This window comes from Macaca fascicularis, chromosome 19 (genome assembly GCF_037993035.2).
Source record: "Macaca fascicularis isolate 582-1 chromosome 19, T2T-MFA8v1.1".
Taxonomy (NCBI): Eukaryota; Metazoa; Chordata; class Mammalia; order Primates; family Cercopithecidae; genus Macaca; species Macaca fascicularis.
This window is the reverse complement of record NC_088393.1, coordinates 63,201,094-63,224,934: the sequence shown is the minus strand read 5'-3', so window position 1 is coordinate 63,224,934 and position 23,841 is coordinate 63,201,094. Positions and strand designations below refer to the sequence as shown.

General features: G+C 52.2%; 1 protein-coding gene across 8 annotated transcripts; it reads left to right on the top strand.

Annotated features, from left to right (window-relative positions):
• The first annotated feature begins 1,436 nt into the window (after positions 1–1,436).
• Positions 1,437–23,529, top strand: HSPBP1 (HSPA (Hsp70) binding protein 1). 8 transcript variants are annotated; one of them, XM_005590388.5, is made up of 8 exons: positions 1,437–1,517; positions 1,850–2,168; positions 5,762–5,966; positions 8,968–9,192; positions 18,672–18,827; positions 18,976–19,072; positions 19,562–19,673; positions 23,072–23,529. In XM_005590388.5, exons 2-8 carry the CDS (start codon positions 1,944–1,946, stop codon positions 23,144–23,146), a joined length of 1,095 nt encoding a protein of 364 aa, XP_005590445.1. In that variant the 5' UTR covers positions 1,437–1,517; positions 1,850–1,943; the 3' UTR covers positions 23,147–23,529. The 8 variants fall into 8 exon arrangements, 5 of the variants coding, with proteins under 5 accessions (XP_005590445.1, XP_005590446.1, XP_073880911.1 ...); XM_005590389.5 differs by having other exon boundaries at positions 1,437–1,622; XR_012428021.1 differs by lacking the exon at positions 18,976–19,072.
• The last annotated feature ends 312 nt before the right edge of the window (positions 23,530–23,841 follow it).

Sequence of the window (23,841 nt, the reverse complement as noted above, 5' to 3'; positions counted from 1 at the left end):
TTATCCCAGTTATTTGGGTGAGCTCGATGGAATCACAAGAGTATTTGTGAGAAGGAGGCAGGAGGAGCAGTCAGTGATGGAGACGGGAAGATGGAAGCAGAGCTTGGGGTGATGGGGCCACCTGTCAAAGAACGAGTGTGGCCTCTAGAAGCTGGAAAAGGCAAGAAAAACATTCTCCCCGAGAGCCTCCAGAAGCGATGAATCCTGCTGACAGTTTGATTTCAGTTCTGTGAAACCCATTTTGGATTTCTGCCCTCCAAAACTGCAAGATAATAAATGTGTGCTGTTTTAAGCCACCACATTTTTAGTAATTTGTTAACAGCAGCAATAGGAAACTAATATAATAGCACATCCACAGGCCCAGACGCATCTCACAACACAGTGCTGGAAACACCATACACACACACACACATACACACACACACACACACAGCCTATCTGTTGGGTCTTCCTGTTTCTGCCCAAAATATCCCCTTGCACAACCACACCCAGCAGGTGCTCGATACGTTTGTGACTGCGTGCCCGTTTTGCGTTGAGCACAACCTTTTCCTGGGGGAAAACGCCTCCTATCCAGCACCAACATGAGACTTTCTTTAAGCCCAGTACAGGGCCAACACCTCTGCAGACTGGGGCCGCATCAGCACGTGCCCAGGCCTAAACCCCACTTCTGGAGCACGGAGGCCTCGGGCCTCCCCACCAAGCTGGCTCCTCTGGCGCTCTGAATCTTGCTGGGCTCTGGGGCACTTTGCTTTCCGGCTCCAGGTCTCAAGAATCCTCTCCTCTCCACCTGGCAGGACATGGGGAAGAGTCCATGAGCGAGAGGCTGGGTGATGAGACGGGTCCATGCCGCAGCTCCATTTGACAGATGGAGAAACTGAGGCCGAGAGAGGGGTTGCCGGGGACCCAAGGCTCACAGGCCAGCCATCACAGTTGCGGCCCCAGGGCTCCAGTAGATGGGGTGGTGGCCCCGGTGGAAGCGAAAGTCAGATTAGGGGGGCGAGGCCCCAAACCTTCTAAGGATGACCCACAGCAATGAGTGGGAGGGGCCTGGAAAGGGGGCGGGGCCTAACTGGGAGAGGCTGAAACACCTAGAACAGGGGCGGGAATAGTAGTGTGGGCGGGGTCAGACCTGGGGGCGGGGAACATATTAGAACAGGGGTGGAGCTTGCAATAAAGATCGGGGGCGGGACTCGCTGAAGTGCGAAAACTGGGCCAGGGGCGGAGCTTTGACCAGCGACTTGAGCGTGAAGGGGCGGGGCCCGCACGAAGGTGCGTCCTAGCTTGGAGGCGGGGCCTGGATGGGAGGGGCGGGGCCGAGGGCAGTATCTGGCCAGGTGAGAAGAGAATAATAGTCTGGCAAGCAGCTTCAGCGGCATCCACGGCACGAAGTTGGGTGGCTACGCCAAGCACTTCCGGGTGAAACCGTGCGTATTTCCGGTTAAGATGGCGGCGCCCAGTAGAGTCAGGTGCGGACGACTTTGTCCGTAGGAGCAGCGGCGGCTTGAGGACCCGGGGAGGTGAGATCCGCCCTATTCCGGCGCCCCTCTTCGGAGAGGAGGGAGAAGACTTGTTGCTAAGGAGACCAAAGGGCGGGCTTGTTGCTACGGAGGCGGGGCAGTGAGGTTGCTAAGAGACGGGACGCACGCATTGGAGATGGGGAAGGGGGGTTGTTGCCAGGGAGAGTGGGTGGGGCGTGTTGCTAGGGAGAAAGGAGGGGCTTATGACTTTGGGGAAGGGTCCTGTGGGTATGAAGGAAGGAAAAGGGGCTGTGGTTGAGTGGGCTGGGGACAGAGTCGTTTGGGGTCATGGGGGGGCGCCGAGCTCCCCTAAAACGCCACCTTCTCAGCAGACCCTCAAGAATCGACCCATCAGGACGCCAGAGCTGCTTCAGCGGTGACCACCTTCTCCCCCTAACACGTTCTTCCCTTCTTCACAAACGGCCCATGTCAGACGAAGGCTCAAGAGGCAGCCGCCTGCCCCTGGCGCTGCCCCCGGCCTCCCAGGGTTGCTCTTCAGGGGGCGGCGGCGGCGGCGGCGGCGGCGGCTCCTCCTCGGCTGGGGGCTCGGGCAATTCCCGGCCCCCACGCAACCTCCAAGGCTTGCTGCAGATGGCCATCACCGCGGGCTCTGAAGAGCCAGACCCTCCTCCAGAACCCATGAGTGAGGAGGTAAAAGATGGGGACCCAAGAAGCTGGGGTGAGGGGCCTGGAGACAGATAGAGGTGCCTTGGGAAGTGTGACTTGGGGAGCCACAAGAAGACTAGGGTCTTCTTGGGTGGGTGGCAGGAGTCCAGGTGTGGAGGCATTGTAGGCTATAATTTGTGCTAGATGGGGTCGTTGTTGACTGAAGGTCAGCTCTCAAGAGAGTCTGGGGGGACATATCCTCTCCAGAGCCAGACCGACCTGGATCCAGCATTGTCCAGCTGTGTGACCTTGGATATATTACTTCATCTTTCTGAGTCTCAAGTTCTTCATTTACAAATTGATAATAATAATAACTACGGTATAGGGTAGTTCTGAGGTTCTACTTTAAGTAGGGCTGCACACAGTGTCCAGCATACAGGCAGTGCTTCTGAAGACAGCAGTATGTTTTCATGAAGAGCACAGGCTCTGTAGTCGGACTGCTTGTTTTTTTTTTTTTTTTTTTTGGTGGGGGGTAGGGGTGGGGGACACAGTCTTGGTTGGAGTGCAGAGGCGCAATCTTGGCTCACTGCAACCGCTGCCTTCCCGGTTCAAACAATTATCGTGCCTCAGCCTCCCTAGTAGCTGGGATTAGAGGCATGGGCCACCATGCCTGGCTAGTTTTCATATTTTTAGTAGAGAAGGGGTTTCACTATATTGGCCAGGCTGGTCTCGAACTCCCGGCCTCAAGTGATCCATCTGCCTCAGCCTCCCAAAGTGGTGAGATTACAGATGTGAGCCGCCACGCCCAGCCTAGACTGCTTGGGTTTGATTTCAGGCTTTGTCAATTGCTGACTGTGTGACCTTGGGTAAGTCTCAACCTTTCTGTGACTCAACTTTCTCGTCTGTGAAGTGGGGATAACAATAATACATATACCTCATAGAGTTGTTTTGCAGATTAATAGGAATAGTTATTATATATAATGTTTAATTGGCAATTACTGTATACAGAGCATTATGCTAACCCACTTACGTACATGACGTCATTGAACCTTTACGACAGTGAGGCATGAAACAGGCACAGAAACATTAAATAGCTCACTCAAATTTACTTAGAACTGTGACTAAGGAGACCTCTGCTCCCCTCCCTCACCCCCCAAAATTCCAGCAGTCACTTATTAGCGCTCATCTCCTTTTTCTTTGAGATAGAGTCTCACTCTGTTGCCCCGGCTGGAGTGCAGTGGTATGATCTCAGCTCATGCAACCTCTGTCTCTCAGGTTCAGGCAATTCCCTTTGCCTCAGCCTCCCGAGTAGCTGGGATTACAGGCACACGCCACCACGCCTGGCTAATTTTTGTATTTTTAGTAGAGACGGGGTTTCACCCTGTTGGCCATTCTGGTCTCGAACTCCTGACCTCAAGGCGATCGGCCCGCCTCAGCTTCCCAAAGTGCTCGATTACAGGCGTGAGCCACCGTGCCCGGCCTCATATTGTTGTAAGGCTTTATTCTGACAAATCTCAAATTTATATCTCTAGGCCAGTGATCCTTCACTGGGGGTGATTTTTATTCCCCAGGGGACAATTGGTGTGGAAACATTCTTGGTTGTCACAACTGGAGGAAGGGGGATACTGGCATCCAGTGCGTGAAGGCCAGGGATGCTGCTCAGCATCCTGTGGTTCACGGGACGGTCACACCACGGAGAACTATCCAGCTCAAAGTGTCAGTAAAGCTGAAGTTGGGAAATCCTGGTCCGGGCTGCACCTCCGCCTGGGCTTCAGGCAGCTTCCTCAGTCTTTTGCCTTGGGTGTGTAATAGATCCCTCAAATTTGACACATTTGAAAATGAGCTGAAATCCCTGCTCTTCCCACCCCAAACCTGCTTTTCCCACCATTTCCCCATCTTTTCCTGGTTGCTCAGAACAGAGACCTCGGAGTCATCCTTGACCTCTCTTTCTGTCACACCTCGTATCTCACTAAATCAAACGGGCTCTCTTTTCAAAGTCAGTCCAGGGTCTGACCGTTTCTCCCCACTCCTCTCTCCTTCCCGCTCCACACCACCTTCTCTCCTGCCTGCTCCCAGCCGTAGCCTCCTGTTTCATATTCCTGCACCTGCCGTTGCCCCGCCTCCATCTGTTCTCAATCAACAGCAACGCAGGTGTCCCCACTCCTCTGCTTAGAGCCCTCCGGCAGCTCCCACACCTATTCAGAGGGAAATCCCAGGTTTTTACAAAAGTTTGCAAGACCTGATAATCACCTGCTCCCCTCCCCTCTCCCTTTCTCCTTGCTCACTCTGCCTCCACCACACTGGCCTCCTGGTGGTGCCCTCTGCCTGCAACCACTTCTAGATGTGGCCTGGCTCAGTCCCTCACCTACTGCTTTTCTCGCAAGTCGCCTCCCTGGGACCCTCAATGACCAACCCATTTCTTTTTCTTTTCTTTTTTTTTAGAGACAAGGTCTCACTCACTGCAGCCTTAAATTCCTAGGCTCCAGCCATCCACTCCACTCAGCTTTCTGAGTAACTGGGACCACAGGCATGCACCACCATGCCCAGCTAATTTAAAACTTTTTTTGTGGCCGGGCGCGGTGGCTCAAGCCTGTAATCCCAGCACTTTGGGAGGCCGAGACGGGCGGATCACGAGGTCAGGAGTTCGAGACCATCCTGGCTAACACGGTGAAACCCCGTCTCTACTAAAAAAAAAAAAATACAAAAAACTAGCCGGGCGAGGTGGCGGGCGCCTGTAGTCCCGGCTACTCGGGAGGCTGAGGCAGGAGAATGGCGTAAAAACCCGGGAGGCAGAGCTTGCAGTGAGCTGAGATCCGGCCACTGCACTCCAGCCTGGGCGACACAGCGAGACTCCGTCTCAAAAAAAAAAAAAAAAAAAAAAACCAAAACTTTTTTTGTGTGGAGATGGGGTATCGCCATGTTACCCAGGCTGCTCTTAAATTCCTGGGCTCAAGTGATCCTCCTGCCTCAGCCTCCCAAAGTGCTGGTATTACAGGTGTGAGTCATCGCACCCGGCCCCGACCTGTTTAATTCTGCAGCCACAGTTCGGCACTCCAGATCCCCCACTGTGCTTAATCTTACTTACCCCAGGACGCTTATAATCTCACCATGTCAAATGCTACACTTTTGCTTATTTTCTTTATTGACTGTTCTTCAACCTGAATGTGAGCCCCACCCCCAGGGTAGGAGTTTCTGTCTGGCCCAGGGCTGCCTTTAGTACCTAGAAAAGTGTCTGTGAAAAAATAGATGTTCAGTGGATTCTGTCGCCCAGGCTAGAGTACAATATTGCAATCTCGGTTCACCTCAACCTCTGCCTCCCAGGTTCAAGTGATTCTCGTGCCTCAGCCTCCGGAGTAGCTGTGACCACAGGCTCGGACCATCATGCCCGGCTAACTTTTTGTAGTTTAGTAGAGATGGGGTTTCACCGTGTTTCCCAGGCTGGTCTCAAACTCCTGAGCTCAGGCAGTCTGCCCACCTTGACCTCCCAAAGTGGTGGGATTACAGGCGTGAGCCACAGCGCCCAGCCAATATTTGTTGACTGAAGGAACATCAGCCCTCAGTTGGCTGTCTTTATTAATGGCTGTTCCTTTTTAATTAATGACTGATAGATCTCCTTTCTTCCTCGCCTTGGTCCCCAGAGGCGTCAGTGGTTGCAGGAGGCCATGTCGGCTGCCTTCCGAGGCCAGCGGGAGGAGGTGGAGCAGATGAAGAGCTGCCTCCGAGTGCTGTCACAGCCCATGCCCCCCACTGCTGGGGAGGCTGAGCAGGCAGCCGACCAGCAAGAGCGAGAGGGGGCCCTGGAGCTGCTGGCCGACCTGTGTGAGAACATGGACAATGCCGCAGGTACCCCATTTCCCCCACCGGGACGTCCTGCCTCTCTGTACATGTCCTGCTGCCTCTCAGCTCTTGCCCCTACTCTTGGGGATCACACCATCAGCCTCCCTGCTGCCCTCTCACCATCAGCCTCTTTGCCTCCATTGCCATAAGGAGCAAGGCTCTTCCTCACCCTCATGGCAGGTGGGGTCCCCCACTTCCCTGATCAGTTCTGAGATGGCTGTTTCTCTCCTAGTCCTCTGGGTGTCCACTGCCACTCCCCAGAGTACAAGAGAGAAAGTGGCATGGGTGGGGTGGCAGAGAAGGCCTCTCCGGGGCAACGTTTGATCAGAGACCTGAAGTGAGGTGCGAGTTGTGGGATGATCTCTGGGAAAAGCATTCCAGACCGCGGGAACAGCCAGTGCAAAGGCCCTGAGGCCAGAGTGCGCCTGGTGTGTTCAGGAACAGCAGCCAGGCCCTTGAGGCAGAGTAGAGTGAGTGAGGGGCCAGGCGTAGGAAACAGCGTGGGGGTGGGCAGGGCCTCGCAGACCGAGGTAAATGCTGTTTTACTGCAAGCAGCAGAGCTGACAGAAGGTTTGAGGAGAGCCCACTTCCATTTGGAGGGGTTGTGTGGTGTAGCCATTGAGGGTGTGGATTTGGGGTGTCACTTCCTTGGTTCATAGTTCAGGCTATGCTGCTACATGGCAGTCTGGTTTGGGCAGGTCCTGGTGACTTCCTCTTGTACACAGGCTTGTGAGGATGGGCTGAGAGAAAACCCCAGGCCCGCACAACCCCAGGCACAGAGTACACGTAACATGTCAGGCATGGGAGTCAGGTGTCTTCATTTTGGACAGGGGCTGAACAGCGTTTGTGAAGCCCTCCTCTGTGAGTGCATTTAGTGCCCTGAGAACACCCGCAGTGCAGTTGCCACCCCCCAGCTTACTTCTCCCCAGTGTTTCCCAGTCTTAACCCGGCAGAGAACTCCCGCTCCAGTCCACAGGATGGCTTTTAACGACTTTGCTCTTTCATTCATTTTTTGCTTGTTCAGGAAATATCTGTTGAGCAGCTGCTGTGTGCTAAGCACTGTGCTGAGTGTCCAATCACAGCAGCAGCAATTTTACACCTTATTAGTAATCAAATGAGAACGAAAGCCAAAGATACCACTTCCTCCCTGGCCTAGGCGCTGTCTCTGTATATAAATATAAATATATATGTGTATCTTTTCTGTTTTAATGAGGATGCGCAGGGCTGATGAAGGTGGGCTGAGGGGAACATCCTCCCACATGGCCGTTTCTACCACTTACTGTCAATTCACAGTGTTGTGCAACACCACCTCTATTTCCGGAACTTTTCCATTGCCCACAAAGGAGACCCAGCACCCATTAGGCAGGCCCTCCCCCGGCCCCCTGGCAACAACTAATCGGTGTTTTGGGTCTATGAATTTGCCCATTCTGGACATTTCATATAGATGCCTATAACATGTGACCTTTTGTGTCTGGCTGATTGTGCTAAAGGTGTGCCCATGTTGTGGTGTGTGTCAGAGTTTTATTCTTTTCTTTTTTTTGAGTCAGTCTCCCAGGCTGGAGTGCAGTGGTGCAATCTCAGCTCACTGCAACTTCCACCTGCTGGGTTTAAGTGATTCTCATACCTCAGCCTCCCAAACAGCTGGGATTACAGGTGCATGCCATCAGGCCTGGCTAATTTTTTTTTTTTTTTTCCCTGAGACGGAGTCTTACCCTGTCGCCCAGGCTGGAGTGCAATGGCGCAATCTCAGCTCACTGCAACCTCTGCTTCCTGGGTTCAAACAATTCTCCTGCCTTGCCCTTCCGAGTAGCTGGGATTATAGGCGCCCGCCACCACGCCCAGCTAATTTTTCTATTTTTAGTAGAGATGAGGTTTCACCATGTTGGCTAGGCTGGTCTCGAACTCCTGACCTCGTGATGCACCCACCTCGGCCTCCCAAAGTGCTGGGATTACAGTCATGAGCCACCGTGCCTGGCCAGGCCTGGCATTTTTGTATTTTTAGTAGCAAGGGGGTTTTGCTATGTTACCCAGGCTGGTCTGGAACTCCTGGACTCAAGTGATCTGCCCACCTTGTCCTCCCAAAGTGCTGGAATTATGGGCTTGAGCCACCACGCCCGGCTGCTTCATTCCTTTTTATGGCTGAGTAATACTCCATTGTATGGCTAGAGCAGTTTTTATTTATCTCTTTATCCTTTAAGGACATTTGGGTCATTTGTGAATGATGCTGCCATGAACCTGAGTGTGTAAGTATCTGAGTCCCTACTTTTGGTTCTCTTGAGTCTGTACCTTGGTGTGGAATTGCTCGGTCACAGGGAATCTGTGTTTCACTTTTTGAGCAACGACTACGCTCTCCAATGCCACTTAATTTATAAAAACCGGAGGTGGGCTGTGGTTTGCTGACCCTGGGGACATTCAGATTGTCACAAAAACCAGGATCAGTCCTGGCATTTAGTAGTCTGGAGCCTGGGGCCCTAATGCCCCAAGTGCCGATGGAACCGAGTTGTACTGGGCTTGGAGGGACCTCTGGTTGGGTGTTTGGAGAGAACCAGGTCCCTGTGGGAGCCAGCCTGGCTCTTCCGGCCTTAGCAGCTATGGTAGTTGGCTTAGGGCCACCTTAGCCAAGCACCACAGACTACTGGCTTTAAAAACAGAAATGTATTTTCTCACGGCTTTGGAGGCTAGAAGTCTGAGATCAGGGTGTGGGCAGGGCTGGTTTCTCCTGAGCCCCTCTCTCCTTGGCTTGCAGAAGGCATTTTTTGTGTCCTCCCTCCATGTTGTCCCCCTGTGGGTGTCTGTGTTCTCATCTCCTCTTATGAGGACAGCAGTCAGATTGCAGTAGGGCCCACCCTGAGGACTTCATTTTACCTGAATTATCTCTTTGAAGATCCCATCTCCAAGAACAGTCACATTCCAAGGTCCTGGGGGTCAGAGCATCAACCCATGCATTTTGGGGGGCACAGTTCAGTCCCTAACATCTGGCCTCTCTCTGCTCCCCTCTGTGGCACAGACTTCTGCCAGCTGTCGGGCATGCATCTGCTGGTGGGCCGGTACCTGGAGGCGGGGGCTGCGGGGCTGCGGTGGCGGGCGGCACAGCTCATCGGCACGTGCAGCCAGAACGTGGCAGCCATCCAGGAGCAGGTGCTGGGCCTGGGCGCCCTGCGTAAGCTGCTGCGGCTGCTGGACCGCGACGCCTGCGACACAGTGCGCGTCAAGGCCCTCTTCGCCATCTCCTGTGAGTGTCCGGGTGGGGCTGGGGGCAGGGGTGCTGGGGGGGTGTCGGGTGGGCCCTCGGGATCTGCTGGGGCAGAGGGACAGGCATCGCCTTCACTCGTTTATTCCCATGCTTGTTGGGCCTCTGGCAACTGAGTGCTGCAGGCAGAGTGAGTGGTGCACTCGGCCAGACTCCCTGCTAGCCACGAAGCAGACACGACCACTTTGGGAGGAGACTGCCCGGCCCTCAGCGTGAACGCTTTGCGCGCAGCAGTTTTTTAGCTGGGCACTGTTCACACTGGGGCTGGTTCACTCTCTCAGGGGTCATCCTATGTACTACAGGACATTGAGCAGTATCTAGTGGGTGGCCTCCATGCTATGGAGAGATACTGTCACCCCACCTACCACAGCGCAGATGCCCCCAGATGTCATAGAAAGCCCCATGGTCAGAACCCCTGCTGTACATGAATTCTTCTTCTTATTTTCTTTTAAATTTAACCTATATAGAGACAGGACTTGCTTTGTTACCCAGGCTAGTCTTGAACTCCTAGCCTCAAGGGATCCTCCCGCCTTGGCCTCTGAAAGTGTTGAGATTACAGGTGTGATCCACCATGTCCAGCCACAAATTCTTTTTATCCTAATGGCCTGTGAAGTGGGACCGTTTGCATCCTCATTTGACAGGGGAAGAAACTGAGGTGTGGGCAGAGGGACATGGCCAGGTTTGTGCGGCTCCACAGGGCAGATCTGGCCAGGACTCCCCCATACACTGCCTCCTGGGACACAGGCGCCAGGTCAGGGCCAGGGATGGGACAAAAGCCAACATCTGTGGGGCAGTTTCTCCATGCCAGGTGTTGCCTGGCTGAATCCTTATGCACACCTGCTGAAGTTGGGCTCACTGTGTCTCCTCCACACGGGAGGGATCAGGCCGGGGGTCTGGAGAGGACACACAGAACCAGGGTCCCAGCCCGGGGAGCTCTTCGTGTGTGCTGGATGCCTGCCTGCATGTGCTGCACTAGCGCCCCCACTGGGCTGTTTCCTTTTATTTTCCCTGACAGCTTTATTGAGATGTAATTCACAGGCCACACAATTCATCCTTTTAAAGTGTGTAACTTGGCCGGGCACGGTGGCTCAAGCCTGTAATCCCAGCACTTTGGGAGGCCAAGATGGGTGGATCACGAGGTCAGGAGATCGAGACCATCCTGGCCAACACAGTGAAACCCCGTCTCTACTTAAAAAATACGAAAAACTAGCCAGGCGAGGTGGCGGGCGCCTGTAGTCCCAGCCACTCGGGAGGCTGAGGCAGGAGAATGGCATAAACCCGGGAGGTGGAGCTTGCAGTGAGCTGAGATCTGGCCATTGCACTCCAGCCCCGGTGACAGAGCGAGACTCCATCTCAAAAAAAAAAAATAAATAAATAAAATAAAATAAAGTGTGTAACTTAGTACTTTTGGCCAGGCATGGTGGCTCACATCTGGAATCCCCACACTTTGGGAGGCCGAGGCAGGAGAATTGCTCAAGAACAGGGATTTGAGACCAGCCTGGGCAACATAGGGAAACCCCTGTCTCTACAAAAATTAAAAAATTAGCTGGATCTGGTGGTGCGTGACTGTAACTCCAGCTACTCAGGAGACTGAGGTTGTAGGATCACCTGAGCCTGGGAAGTTGAGGCTGCAGTGAGCCATGATTGCACCTCCAGCCTGCGTGACAGAGCAAGACCTGTCTGAAAACAAACAATAAAACCAAAAAACAACGTAGTACTTAGTATATTCACAGTGTTGTGCAGCCATCATCACTCTCTAATTTTAGATGAGATCAGGCGCGTTTGGGTGGTATGGCTGTCGGCAGTCACTAATTTCAGAACATTTTCTTTTTTTCTGTCTTTCCTTTTTTTTTTTTTTTGAGACAGAGTCTCACTCTTGTCACCCAGGCTGGAGTGCAATGGCATGATCTTGGCTCACTGCAACCTCCTCCTCTCAGGTTCAAGCAATTCTCCTGCCTCAGCCTCTCAAGTAGCTGGGATTACAGGCGCCTGCCACCACGCCTGGCTAATTTTTGTATTTTTAGTAGAGACTGGGTTTCACCATGTTAGCCAGGCTGGTCTCGAACTCCTGACCTCAGGCAATCCACCTGCCTTAGCCTCCCAAAGTGCTGGGATTACAGGTGTGAGCCACCGTGCCTGGCCTGAGGTTGGCTATTTTTTTAACTCCAGCAGCCTATGTGGTCATTGAAATGGGGGTTGCGAGGGGGGTCCAACACCCCCTTTCTCTCCCTCACCTCCATGTATCCTGAGCCCTGGAATCAGTGTTGTGTTCCCGGCAGATGGTGGCCCCGGCCACGCAGAGGCTGGGAGGAGAACGGGGAGGATTTGGGTAGGAGGAGATTCCGGAAGAAGGAAGCATTCTGATGAGGTGAGGAAAGGAGCTTTGGAGGAGGTGGCACTTGGAAAGTCACAGCCAAAACTAGGGAGATAGAGGGACCGACAGACATGGGGCAGCTTGGCCGCAAAGGGCAGAGAGAAGGACATGGTGTCCTTGAGGGTCAGAGCAGGGTAGAGAAGGGCTGGCAGAGTTTTCTTCCAACAGCTTACATTAAAAAAGAAGTCTTGCCGGGCGCGGTGGCTCACGCCTGTAATCCCAGCACTTTGGGAGGCTGAGGCGGGCAGATCACGAGATCAAGAGATTAAGGCCACCCTGGCTAACACGGTGAAACCCCGTCTCTACTAAATATACAAAAAATTAGCCAGACATGGTGGCGGGCGCCTGTAGTCCCAGCTGCTCGGGAGGCTGAGGCAGGCGAGTGACGTGTACCCAGGGGGCGGAGCTTGCAGTGAGCTGAGATCATGCCACTGCACTCCAGCCTGGGCGACAGAGCGAGACTCCGTCTCAAAAAAAAAAAAAAAAAGGGGATGTCTAGGAAGTCTTTAGGCCATCTTGGTGGCTCACACCTGGTCCCAGCTACCTGGGAGGCTGAGGAGGGAGGATCATGTGAGCCTGGGAGGCAGAGGCTGCAGTCAGCTGAGATCGTGTCACTGCACTCCAGTCTGGGTGACAGAGTGAGACCTTGTCTCAAAAAAAAAAAAAAAGTCATTACATATTTTAAAAAACCTGTGAGACAGTCACGTCGTTCACCAGGTACAAAAGAGTACATAGCAAACGGTCCCTGTCCTCAAACCTGGTCCCCATTCCAGAGAAAACCACTGTCATGCCAGTTTCTGCTTCCAGAGATTTTGATAAATCTGTAAGGACAAATGTGGGTGTGTGTGGTGTGTGTGTGTAGGGTGTGTGTGGTGTGTGTAGTGGGTGTGTGTGGTGTGTGTGTAGGGTGTGTGTGGTGTGTGTGGTGTGTGTAGTGGGTGTGTGTGGTGTGTGTAGTGGGTGTGTGTGGTGTGTGTAGGGTGTGTGTGGTGTGTGTAGTGGGTGTGTGTGGTGTGTGTAGTGGGGGTGTGTGGTGTGTGTAGTGGGTGTGTGTGGTGTGTGTAGGGTGTGTGTGGTGTGTGTAGTGGGTGTGTGTGGTGTGTGTAGTGGGTGTGTGTGGTGTGTGTGTAGGGTGTGTGTGGTGTGTGTAGTGGGTGTGTGGTGCATGTGTAGGGTGTGTGTGGTGTGTATGTGGGGTGTATGGTGTGTCGTATGTATGCAGCGTGTGCATGGGGTGTGTGGTTGTGTGGTATAGATGTGGAGGTGTGTGTGGTATGGGGAGTGTGTGTGTGCTGTGTGTGTTGCATGTGTATGTGTGTGGGATGTGTGTGCTGGGGGTGTGTATGTATATGCGTGGGGCATGTGCAGTGTGTGGGGTATATGGGGTGCATTTGGGGTGTGTATGTGTGGTGCGTATGTGTGGTGTGTGGATGTGCATGGGGTGTGTGGGATGTGTGTATGTGGTGGGTGTATGCGGGGTGTGTGGTGTGTGCATATGTGGAGTGTGCCGTGTGTGGTATGTGCACACATAGACACACAGATTCATCTCTTCCTCGGATGTGCACGGCTGGGGCAGACCATCCTGACTGTTGCGCACCTTGACCTGCCTCTGTCCTTTTTTCTGAAGCCACAGTAGCTTATCTTTCCCCTTCCTGTGGGTTAGGAATGCAGGAGTGGCCCCCATCGAGGAGGGCTGCTTCTGGCTTTGTGTCTTCATGAGGTTGTGGTCAGCCGTGAGCCGGGCCGCGTTACCCGAAGGTCTGACTGCACTCAGCCCTGTGCGCCGCACCTCGTTAATCCCTCACAATCCTCCTCCGAGGGAGGGGTGCTAGAGATGGGCTTCCACCGTGGCTTGCCCTGGGGCTATTAGAGTTTTACTGGCTGTTGGCAAGAAGCTTGGGCTGCTTGAGCGACCTCACCACATGGTGGTCGGCTTCCCCAACGAAAGCTGTCCACGGCGCAGGGCAAGAGCTCTGGGAGCTCGGATGCCCTTTTTTTTTTTTTTTTTTTTTGCATGGGGGTAAAATTCGCATGAAAATGTTAAAGTATACCATTCAGTGGCATCTGTCCTTTTTTTTTGGTGGCTGCAGGGTATGCCATTGTGTGGCTGTCCAGTACCATTACCGGAGTTCCGTGCTGGGAGCCACTTGCAGGCTACATCCCCTCAGCTCCTGCTGCCCGAGGCAGCGGTGCCACTGCCCTTGCCAGCAGGACAGGAGGGGATGGACTCACTCCCCCTCTGTTGAGCCACTCCAAAGTGGTCCCTTGTTACAGTCTACCAGAGTGGCACATTTATTACAATCGAAGAACCTGCATGCACACAGCATTGTCACGCAGAGTCCACAGCTGACACCGGGGCTCACTCTTGATGTTGTACATACTGTGGGTTTGGACAACTGTATCATGACATGGATCCCCCCCCGTAGTATTATACAGAGGAATTTCACTGCCCTACAGATCCTCTGAGCTCCAGCTAGCCATCCCACCCCCGAGCTTTTTACTGTCTCCATAGTTTTGCCTTTTCCAGAATGTCATATACTTGGAACCATGCAATCTGCAGCCTTTTCAGACTGGCTTCTTTGGCTTAGTAATCTGCTTTTAAGGTTCCTCCATGTCTTTTCTTGGCTTGATAGCTCATTTCTTTTTAGCGCTGAATAAGCGTAACTTTTTAAAGGGAGATGTGTGGGCTGCAGTGATGACTTTGGCTTTCTCTCCAAAAATGACGGCAGCCACACTGTGATCCCTGCCCCCAACTGCTGCACAGAGAAGAGGGTGAATGTGGCGACGGGGGGTGGATGGTGGGCGGTGAGCCAGGGGGTTATGGCGATAACCTAGGCAGGAGATCAAGGTTGTGGTAGGGAGCAGTGGTTCTCAAACGGGGGCAATCATGTCCTCCAAAGGATATTTAGACAGATGTCTGGAGACATTTTTAGTTGTCGCAGCTGGGAGAGAGGGACTATTGGCATCTACTGGGTAGAGGCCAGGGATGCTGCTCAACATCCTGCAATGCACAGGACGGGCCTCCCAATCCAGAATGATCTGGCCCCAGATACCAACCGTGCCCAGGTGGAGAAACCCTGGCGTAAAGGGGACAGGTCTCTCCTGGGTACATTTTGAAGGCAGAGCTGACAGGCCTTGCTTACAGATTGAATGAGGGAAGTCTTCGTGTTTTCCACTCCCTGCATGCCTGTTCTCTTTTCTTTCTTTAATTAAATAACGTTTGGCCAGGCGCGGCGACTCACGCCTACAATCTCAGCATTTTGAGTGGCCGAGACAGGTGGATCACTTGAGGCCAGGAGCTCAAGACCAGCCTGGCCAACATGGTGACACTCCATCTCTACTAAAAATACCAAAAAATTAGCCAGACGTGGTGGGGGCATGCCTGTAATCCCAGCTACTTGGTAGGTTGAGGCATAAAAATTGCTTGAACCGGCTGGGCGCCGTGGCACAAGCCTGTAATCCCAGCACTTTGGGAGGCCGAGGCGGGTGGATCACGAGGTCAGGAGATCGAGACCATCCTGGCTAACATGGTGAAACCCCGTCTCTACTAAAAATACAAAAAACTAGCCGGGCGTGGTGGCGGCACCTGTAGTCCCAGCTACTCCGAGGCTGAGGCGGGAGAATGGCGTGAACCCAGGAGGTGGAGCTTGCAGTAAGCCGAGATCGCACCACTGCACTCCAGCCTGGGCGACACAGCGAGAGTCCGTCTCAAAAAAAAAAAAAAAAAAAATTGCTTGAACCCAAGAGACATATGTCGCAGTGAGCCAACTGCCACTGCACTCCAGCCTGGGTGACAGAGTGAGACTCTGTCTCAAAAAAATACATAAATAAAATAAAATAAAATAAATATTTAACCCAATCTGTCCAAACTATTATAATTTCAATGTGTAATTAACATGGAATATTAATGAGACATTTTATATTTTTTGCCATGCTAAGTCTTCAAAACCTAGTGTGTACATTTTACAAATAAAGCACATCACAACTCAGATGTGAGTTTTCAGTGGTGGTGTGGAGTGTACCAGAGCAACAACGTTGTGTATGTTTTTCTTTTTGGTTTTCTCTTTTTGTGTGTGTGAGATGGAGTTTCGCTCTTTTTGCTCAGGCTGGAGTGTAATGGTGTGATCTCAGCTCACTGCAACCTCCACCTCCCAGGTTCAAATGATTCTCCTGCCTCAGCCTCCCTAGTAGCTGGGATTAGAGGCGCCTGCCACCATGCCTGGCTAATTTTTTATTTTTAGTAGAGATGGGGTTTCACCATGTTGGCTAGGCTGGTCTTGAACTCCTGACCTCAAGTGATCTGCCCACCTTGGCCTCCCAAAGTGCTGGGATTACAGGTGTGAGCCACCGCGCCTGGTCAACGTTGTGTTTACTGGAGAATATTTTACACTGTTTCAGTTTTTCATTTTAAGTTTAAATGAATTGAACTTAAATGAAATGAACAACTATTTTCCTTAGTTGCACTGGCCACATATCAGGTGTTTAGTGGCCACAAGCTACTAGTGGCTTCTGTCCTTCTTGGGCAGCCCAGACCTAGAGCTTACCAAGGAGCGAGCACCTTACTGGAGGTGCCCCCCAAAGGTCAGTTCTCATCCTGCTGGGAAGCCTTCCAGAGTTCTCATTGCCCTCTGGATAAAGGTCATGCATGCTGTGTAGCCTGGCTCTTTTGGGCCTCAGTTTCCTCATCTGTAAAATAGAATTCTGAAAGCCCACCCTCCAGGATAATTGTGAGGATTAAAAAGATGGCCGGGCGCGGTGGCTCACGCCTGTAATTCCAGCACTTTGGGAGGCCGAGGCGGGTGCATCACGAGGTCAGGAGATGGAGACCATCCTGCCTAATGCAGTGAAACCCCATCTCTACTAAAAATACAAAAAAAAAAAAAAAAAAAACTAGCTGGGCGTGGTGGCGGGCACCTGTAGTCCCAGCTACTCCAGAGGCTGAGGCGGGAGAATGGCGTGAACCTGGGAGGCGAAGGTTGCAGTGAGCTGAGATCACGCCACAGCACTCCAGCCTGGGCAAAGAGTGAGACTCCGTCTCAAAAAAAAAAAAAAAAAAAAAAAAGATGATGTGGACTGGACACGGTGGCTCATACCTGTAATGCCAGCACTTTGGGAGGCTGAGGTGGGTGGATTATGAGGTCTGGAGTTCAAGACCAGCCAAGCCAATATGGTGAAACTCTGTCTTTACTCAAAATACAAAAATTAGTGGGATGTAGTGGTGCACGCCTATAATCGCAGCTCCTTGGGATTCTGAGCCAGGAGAATGGCTTGAACCCAGGAGGCGGAGGTTGCAGTGAGCCGAGATCTTGCCGTTGCACTCTAGCCTGGGCAATAGAGTGAGACTCTGTCTCAAAAAAAAAATATATGATGCGGCTGGGCACAGTGGCTCACGCTTGTAATCCCAGCACTTTGAGAGGCCCAGGCGGGTGGATCACTTTAGGCCAGAAGCTTGAGACCAACCTGGCCAATGTGGTGGAACCCTATCTCTACTATAAATACAAAAATTAGCTGGGTGTGGTGGCAGGTTACTGTAATCCCAGCTACTTGGGAGGCTGAGGCTGAAGAATAGCTTGAACCAGGGAGCAGAGGTTGCAGTGAGCCAGATCACTCCACTGCACACTCCAGCCTGGGCAACAGAACAAGACTGCATCTCAAAATGAATAAATAAGTAAGTAAATAAATAAAATTAAAAAATAAAAAGAGATGATGCTTCCATCAGTGGAGGAATGGATAAAATGTGGTATATCCATACAATGGAATATTATTCAGCCATGAAAAGGAATGAAGTGTCGATACCACTTATAACATGAATGGATCTGGAAAACACCATGCTAAGTGAAAGCAGTCAGACACAAAAGGTCACATATTTTATGAACACATTTCTATCAAGTGTCTGGGACAGGTAAATCCACAGAGGCGGAAAGCATGTCTGTGGTTACAGGGCCCAGAGGGAGGGGAAATTGGGAATGACTGCTCATAGGTACGGGGTTTCCTCTGGGGGTGATGAACATTTCCTAGAGTTAGTGGCGATGGTTATACAGCCCTGTGAATATCTTTAAAAGACTGAACTGTGTGGATTGTGAATTATGTCTCAAAAACATACTTCAAAAAAAGATGACGCTTGCATATGCCGGCCCTTGGCAAGTAATGATGGTGGTGGTTCGTGGTGATGATGATGGTGATGATGACTGACAATGAATATATTGTTAATGGTGGTGGTGATGGTGGTGGTGATGGTGATAGTGGTGATGATGGTGGTAGTGATGGAGGTGATGGTGAGATGGTAATGGTGGTGTTGATGATGGTGGTAGTGATGGAGGTGATGGTGATGATGGTGATGGTGGTGGTGGTGATGGTGATGGTGGTGATGGTAGTGGTGATGGTAGTGACGGAGGTGATGGTGAGATGGTAATGGTGGTGTTGGTGATGGTGGTAGTGATGGAGGTGATGGTGAGATGGTAATGGTGGTGTTGGTGATGGTGGTAGTGATGGAGGTGATGGTGAGATGGTGATGGTGGTGTTGGTGATGGTGGTAGTGATGGAGGTGATGGTGGTGATGGTGGTGGTGGTGATGGTGGTAATGATGGAGGCGATGGTGATGGTGGTGATAGTGATAGTGGTGGTGATGATGGTGGTGATGGTGGTGAGGATGGTGATAGAGATGGTGATGGTGGTGATGATGGTGATGATGGTGATGATGGTGGTGAGGATGGTGATAGAGATGGTGGTGATGGTGGTGGTGAGGATGGTGGTGATGGTGGTGATGATGGTGGCGATGGTGGTGAGGATGGTGATAGAGATGGCGGTGGCAATGATGGTGATGGTGGTGGTGGTGAGGATGGTGGTGGTGGTGATGATGGTGGTGAGGATGATGGTGATGGTGGTGATGATGGTGATGGTGGTGAGGATGGTGATAGAGATGGTGGTGGTGATGATGGTGGTGGTGGTGAGGATGGTGGTGATGGTGGTGAGGATGGTGATGATGGTGATGGTGGTGGTGGTGAGGATGGTGGTGATGGTGGTGATGGTGGTGGTGGTCGTGATGATAGTGGTGATGATAGTTCAGGACTCTGTCCCCCTCTCCTAGGTCTGGTCCGAGAGCAGGAGGCAGGGCTGCTGCAGTTCCTCCGCCTGGACGGCTTCTCTGTGTTGATGCGGGCCATGCAGCAGCAGGTGCAGAAGCTCAAGGTCAAATCGGCATTTCTGCTGCAGAACCTGCTGGTGGGCCACCCCGAACACAAAGGTGTGGCAGCCCTTGAGTGAGGACAGGAGTGGGGAGCAGACGCCCTGGGGTGGGTGCAGGTGTGGGAGAAGGGGAGGAACAGGCATCCCGGGGAGGGCATAGGAGATGGGTGGGGCTGCCCCTCTGACCCCTGCAGCCCTCCCGCCAGGGACCCTGTGCTCCATGGGGATGGTCCAGCAGCTGGTGGCCCTGGTGCGGACAGAGCACAGCCCCTTCCACGAGCACGTGCTTGGAGCCCTGTGCAGGTACTTTGGCTCCTTGAGAGGATGGGGCCTGGGGTGGGTGCCCCATGGTGGGGGTGGCTCAGGAATCAGCCCGTAGGGACTCAGGAGTCAGGACCTTCCCTGTGGAGAGGAAGGGTGTGGGGCCAGAAAGAAGTAGGAGTCAGGGAGCCTCAGTTTCCTCACCAGTAGGGCTGGCACAGAGGCCCTGGGGGAGGGAGAGAGGCTTTTGTACACGCCCCCACCAGTGAATTAGTGTCTAATCAGATGATGCTGGAGCGCTGAACAGCATACCAGAGTTGACAAACATCAGGTCCTGTGCTGAGCCCCTCAGCACCACCCTGGGCCAGGGGCAGCATGAGGTCCGTTCTGCAGATGGGGAAACGGAGGCCCATTGTGGGGCAGCGACTTCTCTGGTCTCCTGAGTGAGCCAGGGGACGGGGCGGGCGATAGGGTGGGGTCAGTGAGGCCTCTAGAGGGAGGTCCTAAGGGTTGCTCTTATGTCCCTCACAGCCTGGTGACAGACTTCCCGCAGGGCGTGCGCGAGTGTCGGGAGCCAGAACTGGGCCTGGAGGAGCTTCTCCGCCACCGCTGTCAGCTGCTGCAGCAGCATGAGGAGTACCAGGTATATGGGGAGGGGACGGGGTGCAAGGAGGACCAGGTGTGAGGGGCAGGGGACAGGGGCTCCAGGAGGACCAGGTGTGTGGGGAGGGGATGGGGTTCAAAGAGGATCATGTGCCGGGGGAGGGGACAGCAGCTCCAGAAAGGCGGGTGAGCTGGGGAAGGGACAGGGTGTGAGGAGGATCAGGTGTGAGGGGGAGGGGCCTGGGGGTGAGGAATTCCCCAGGTTAGACCAAGTGTGGTAGTAGGGACCCTAGTAGGGGCAGAGCCAGCCAGTCCTTGCCCTTGGGGGCTCTTGGGTCTGCTGGTTCAGGCTTTCATTTGCGTTCTCGTGCGTTTCACTCATCCTGCATTCAGCAGACATTTATTTCATGCCTAGCATTCGTCCCGTGCTGTGTCAGAGTAGGAGAGACAGCAAGGAGACAGGAGCTCTGAGACTGTTAAAGGGTTGACCAAGTCACTGAATTATTATCTAAATTACCTAATACAGTTGTTTATATTAAATAAATGTAAATTGAATATAATATCACTCAAATGTCTTAATGATTAACTATTTCCTTAAATTGACAAGATATAATTGCCATTTCTAATCAGATGATGCTGGAGCTCTGAACAGCACACCAGAGTTGACACATATCAGGCCCTGTGCTGAGCCCCTCAGCACCCACCCTGGGCCAGGGGCAGCGTGAGGTCCGTTCCGCAGAGGGGAAACGGAGGCCCATTGTGGGGCAGTGACTTGCCGGGCTCCTGAGTGAGCCAGGGGATGGGGCGGGTGATAGGGTGGGGTCAGTGAGGCCTCTAGAGGGAGGTCCTAAGGGCTGCTCTTAGGGTGACAAGATATAATTGCCATTATAATGGCAAATAATAAACAGTTATTTTAGGTAAATAACAAGTGACAAATAACAAGTCATCAGATATTTAATTAAATAGATAAGGGGCAAATAACTCATTTGATTTAGATAAGTAACAAATGCTAAATCACAACTAATTAAAATTCAGATACTTAATTGATTAAGTAATGTATTACTTTGTTGAAGCGAATGAATCAATGCTGGTGCTTCAGCAAAGCCGAGCTTAGCAAACGCACCCACCTCCTTGGGACATTCTATTCTATTGAGTTCATTCCTGTGTAGACACTGTGAAGTGTCTGTACATATTGAGAGTGTACTACATGGCCGGGCATGGTGGCTCACGCCTGTAATCCCAGCACTTTGGGAGGCTGAGGCGGGCGAATCATGAGGTCAGGAGTTCGAGACCAGCCTGGCCAACATGGTAAAACCCCATCTCTACTAAAAATACAAAAAATTAGCTGGGCATAGTGGCAGGCGCCTGTAATCCCAGCTACTCAGGAGGCTGAGGCAGGAGAATCGCTTGAACCCGGGAGGCAGAGGTTCCAGTGAGCCAAGATGTGCCACTGCACTCCAGCCTGGGCGACAGAGCGAGACTCCATCTCAAAAAAAAAAAAAAAAAAAAAGTGTACTACATAAGAAGTTTTGACTTAGGTATACACCCGTGGAAACATTGAAATTAGATTTATAATAGATTTTACTAATGCTTTCTGAGTGGGTTCCGTAGTCACATGGTTGAAAATACAAGACCCACAGGAGGGTAAACAGTGAAAAGTCTCTTTCCTGCCCCTCCCTCTAGCTACCCAGTTGCTCAGGTGTCCTCCCTAAGATATTAGGTATTAGGTGCACACGAACAAAGGTGCATACGAATTCTCCTTTTTTTTTTTTTTTTTTTTTTGAGACGGAGTCTCGCTGTGTCTCCCAGGCTGGAGTGCAGTGGCGTGATCTCGGCTCACTGCAAGCTCCGCCTCCCGGGTTCACGCCATTCTCCCGCCTCAGCCTCCCAAGTAGCTGAGACTACAGGCGCCCGCCACCACGCCCGGCTAGTTTTTTTTGTATTTTTAGTAGAGACGGGGTTTCACCATGTTAGCCAGGATAGTCTCGATCTCCTGACCTCGTGATCCTCCCGTCTCGGCCTCCCAAAGTGCTGGGATTACAGGCTTGAGCCACCGCGCCCGGCCAACTACGAATTCTCCTTTTTCTCTGTGTTATCTAAAATAAGCCCGCCACGCTGTGATGGCTGTTCTGCCCCTTGCTCTGCGGGCATTGCATGTCTCGCTTGCGGCTCTTTTATTTTGCAGCTGTACAGTGTGGATGGCCTCTTTTTTGTAGTGTGGTTATGCAGGTTGTTTCTACACTCTCACTGTGACAAACACTGCTAAAAGAATAACCTTTTGTATATGTTATTTCATATGTCTGTAGAACAATTTCTACGAGGGAAATGGCTGGGGTCAGGTATGTTAAAGGGTTAAGGGCCATTTCATTAGCTATCACGAAGCTCCTCTCCACAGAAGTTCAACCATTGACACTCCAGTCATAAGGGTGCCCAGCTCCCCAAATCTTGGTCAGGATAAAGTGGCCTCAATGAACCATTTGACCTTTTTTCAAGCCGACTGTTGAAAAGTAGTACTCCAGTCCAGTTTACATTTCTCCCATGAGTGAAATTTGGCATCTTTTCTCTTTCTTGTGAACTGTTTGTTCTCATCCTTTGCCCACTTATCTATTTATTGGGTGATGGTTTTTGCGAATGATTTTTTTTTTTTTTTTTTTTTGAGACGGAGTCTCGCTGTGTCTCCCAGGCTGGAGTGCAGTGGCGTGATCTCGGCTCACTGCAAGCTCCGCCTCCCGGGTTCACGCCATTCTCCCGCCTCAGCCTCCCAAGTAGCTGAGACTACAGGCGCCCGCCACCACGCCCGGCTAGTTTTTTGTATTTTTAGTAGAGACGGGGTTTCACCATGTTAGCCAGGATAGTCTCGATCTCCTGACCTCGTGATCCACCCGTCTCGGCCTCCCAAAGTGCTGGGATTACAGGCTTGAGCCACCGCGCCCGGCCACAAATGATTTTTTTTAAGCTCTTTAAGTGTTAAGTATATTAGCCATTTGTGCTATGAATCACAAATATTTTTCCCCAACCTCGTTTTCTTTCTTTCTTTCTTTCTTTTTTTTTTTTTTGCCCTGGGAGTATCTTTTATATTAAGTAGTTTAACCTGTCAGTGCTTTCTTTCATGGTTTCTGGGGTTTGTATCTGTAGAAAGTTTTGAACAGTGGTCAATATCTGGGAGTTAGAAAGAGCCCAAGAGTGCTGATATGAGGCAGACCAATGGAGTGAGACGAGTCTGGGGGACCTCGGGTTCTAGTTCAAGTAGTTCAGACACCAGTGTGAAGACAGTGAATCATGGATCCGAGCAGTGATTAGAGAACCCTAACCTCTGGTGTGGGGGAGGTGGGTGGTGGCCAGGAGAGAAGAGGAGTCACCTCTGGGTGCCAAGAATGTTGGAGGCAGGGTCTGGCCTCTGCACTCAGGCCGCTTGCTCCCTGCCCCTGCCCAATCCAGGAGGAGCTGGAGTTCTGCGAAAAGCTGCTACAGACCTGTTTCTCCAGCCCGACGGACGACAGCATGGATCGGTGAAACCGGGTGGCTTCTTGCCCCTTTCTCCGTGGGAACCCCAGGCCTCTTGCCTCCCTCCCCACCTACAAGGCCCTCTCCCAAGGGATCGCACGGCCTAGGTGCCTGGACCCAGGGCGTCCCAGCCCGTCTCTGTGCAGTCCCTGGAAGGGCCGCTGAGAAAGGCACCAGCTCCTTGGATCCCACCTCCCATGCTCTCACTCTCATCCCCGTTCTCTTGTCCACACAGCTCTTCCAATAAAGGTGTTTCTCTTCCTTCTCCTCCTCCTTCACTGCCGCCTTTGTCACCTCCTTTGGAGGGTGCATGGGGGACGGGAGGAGGGGCACGAGTTTAAGGGACTTGGGGAGCCACTGGAGGAATAATAAAAGTGTTGCTGTTTATCATCTACAGAGCCATTGTGTCATTTAATCTTCCCTGTCTTTCCTGAGCAAGAGTGCGTGGGACATCTGTCCTTTTTCGGCCACCTGGCAAACCTGAATTCCAGGTTTGAGGAATTTCCCAGGTTAGACATCTAAATCTTCCCTAGGGTAGCCGCCATTTCCCCTCCCAGCATCCTTTGCTGTAGGGTAGTCATGTGACATTAGCTCCACAAATCAGAACTCTCCCTGGGAATATGTTTCGTACACCAATCAGAATCCGCTGGTGGTCTAGCTCCTCTACCAATCAGAGCCCGCCGGTCTTCGGGCCAAGAGCTGGC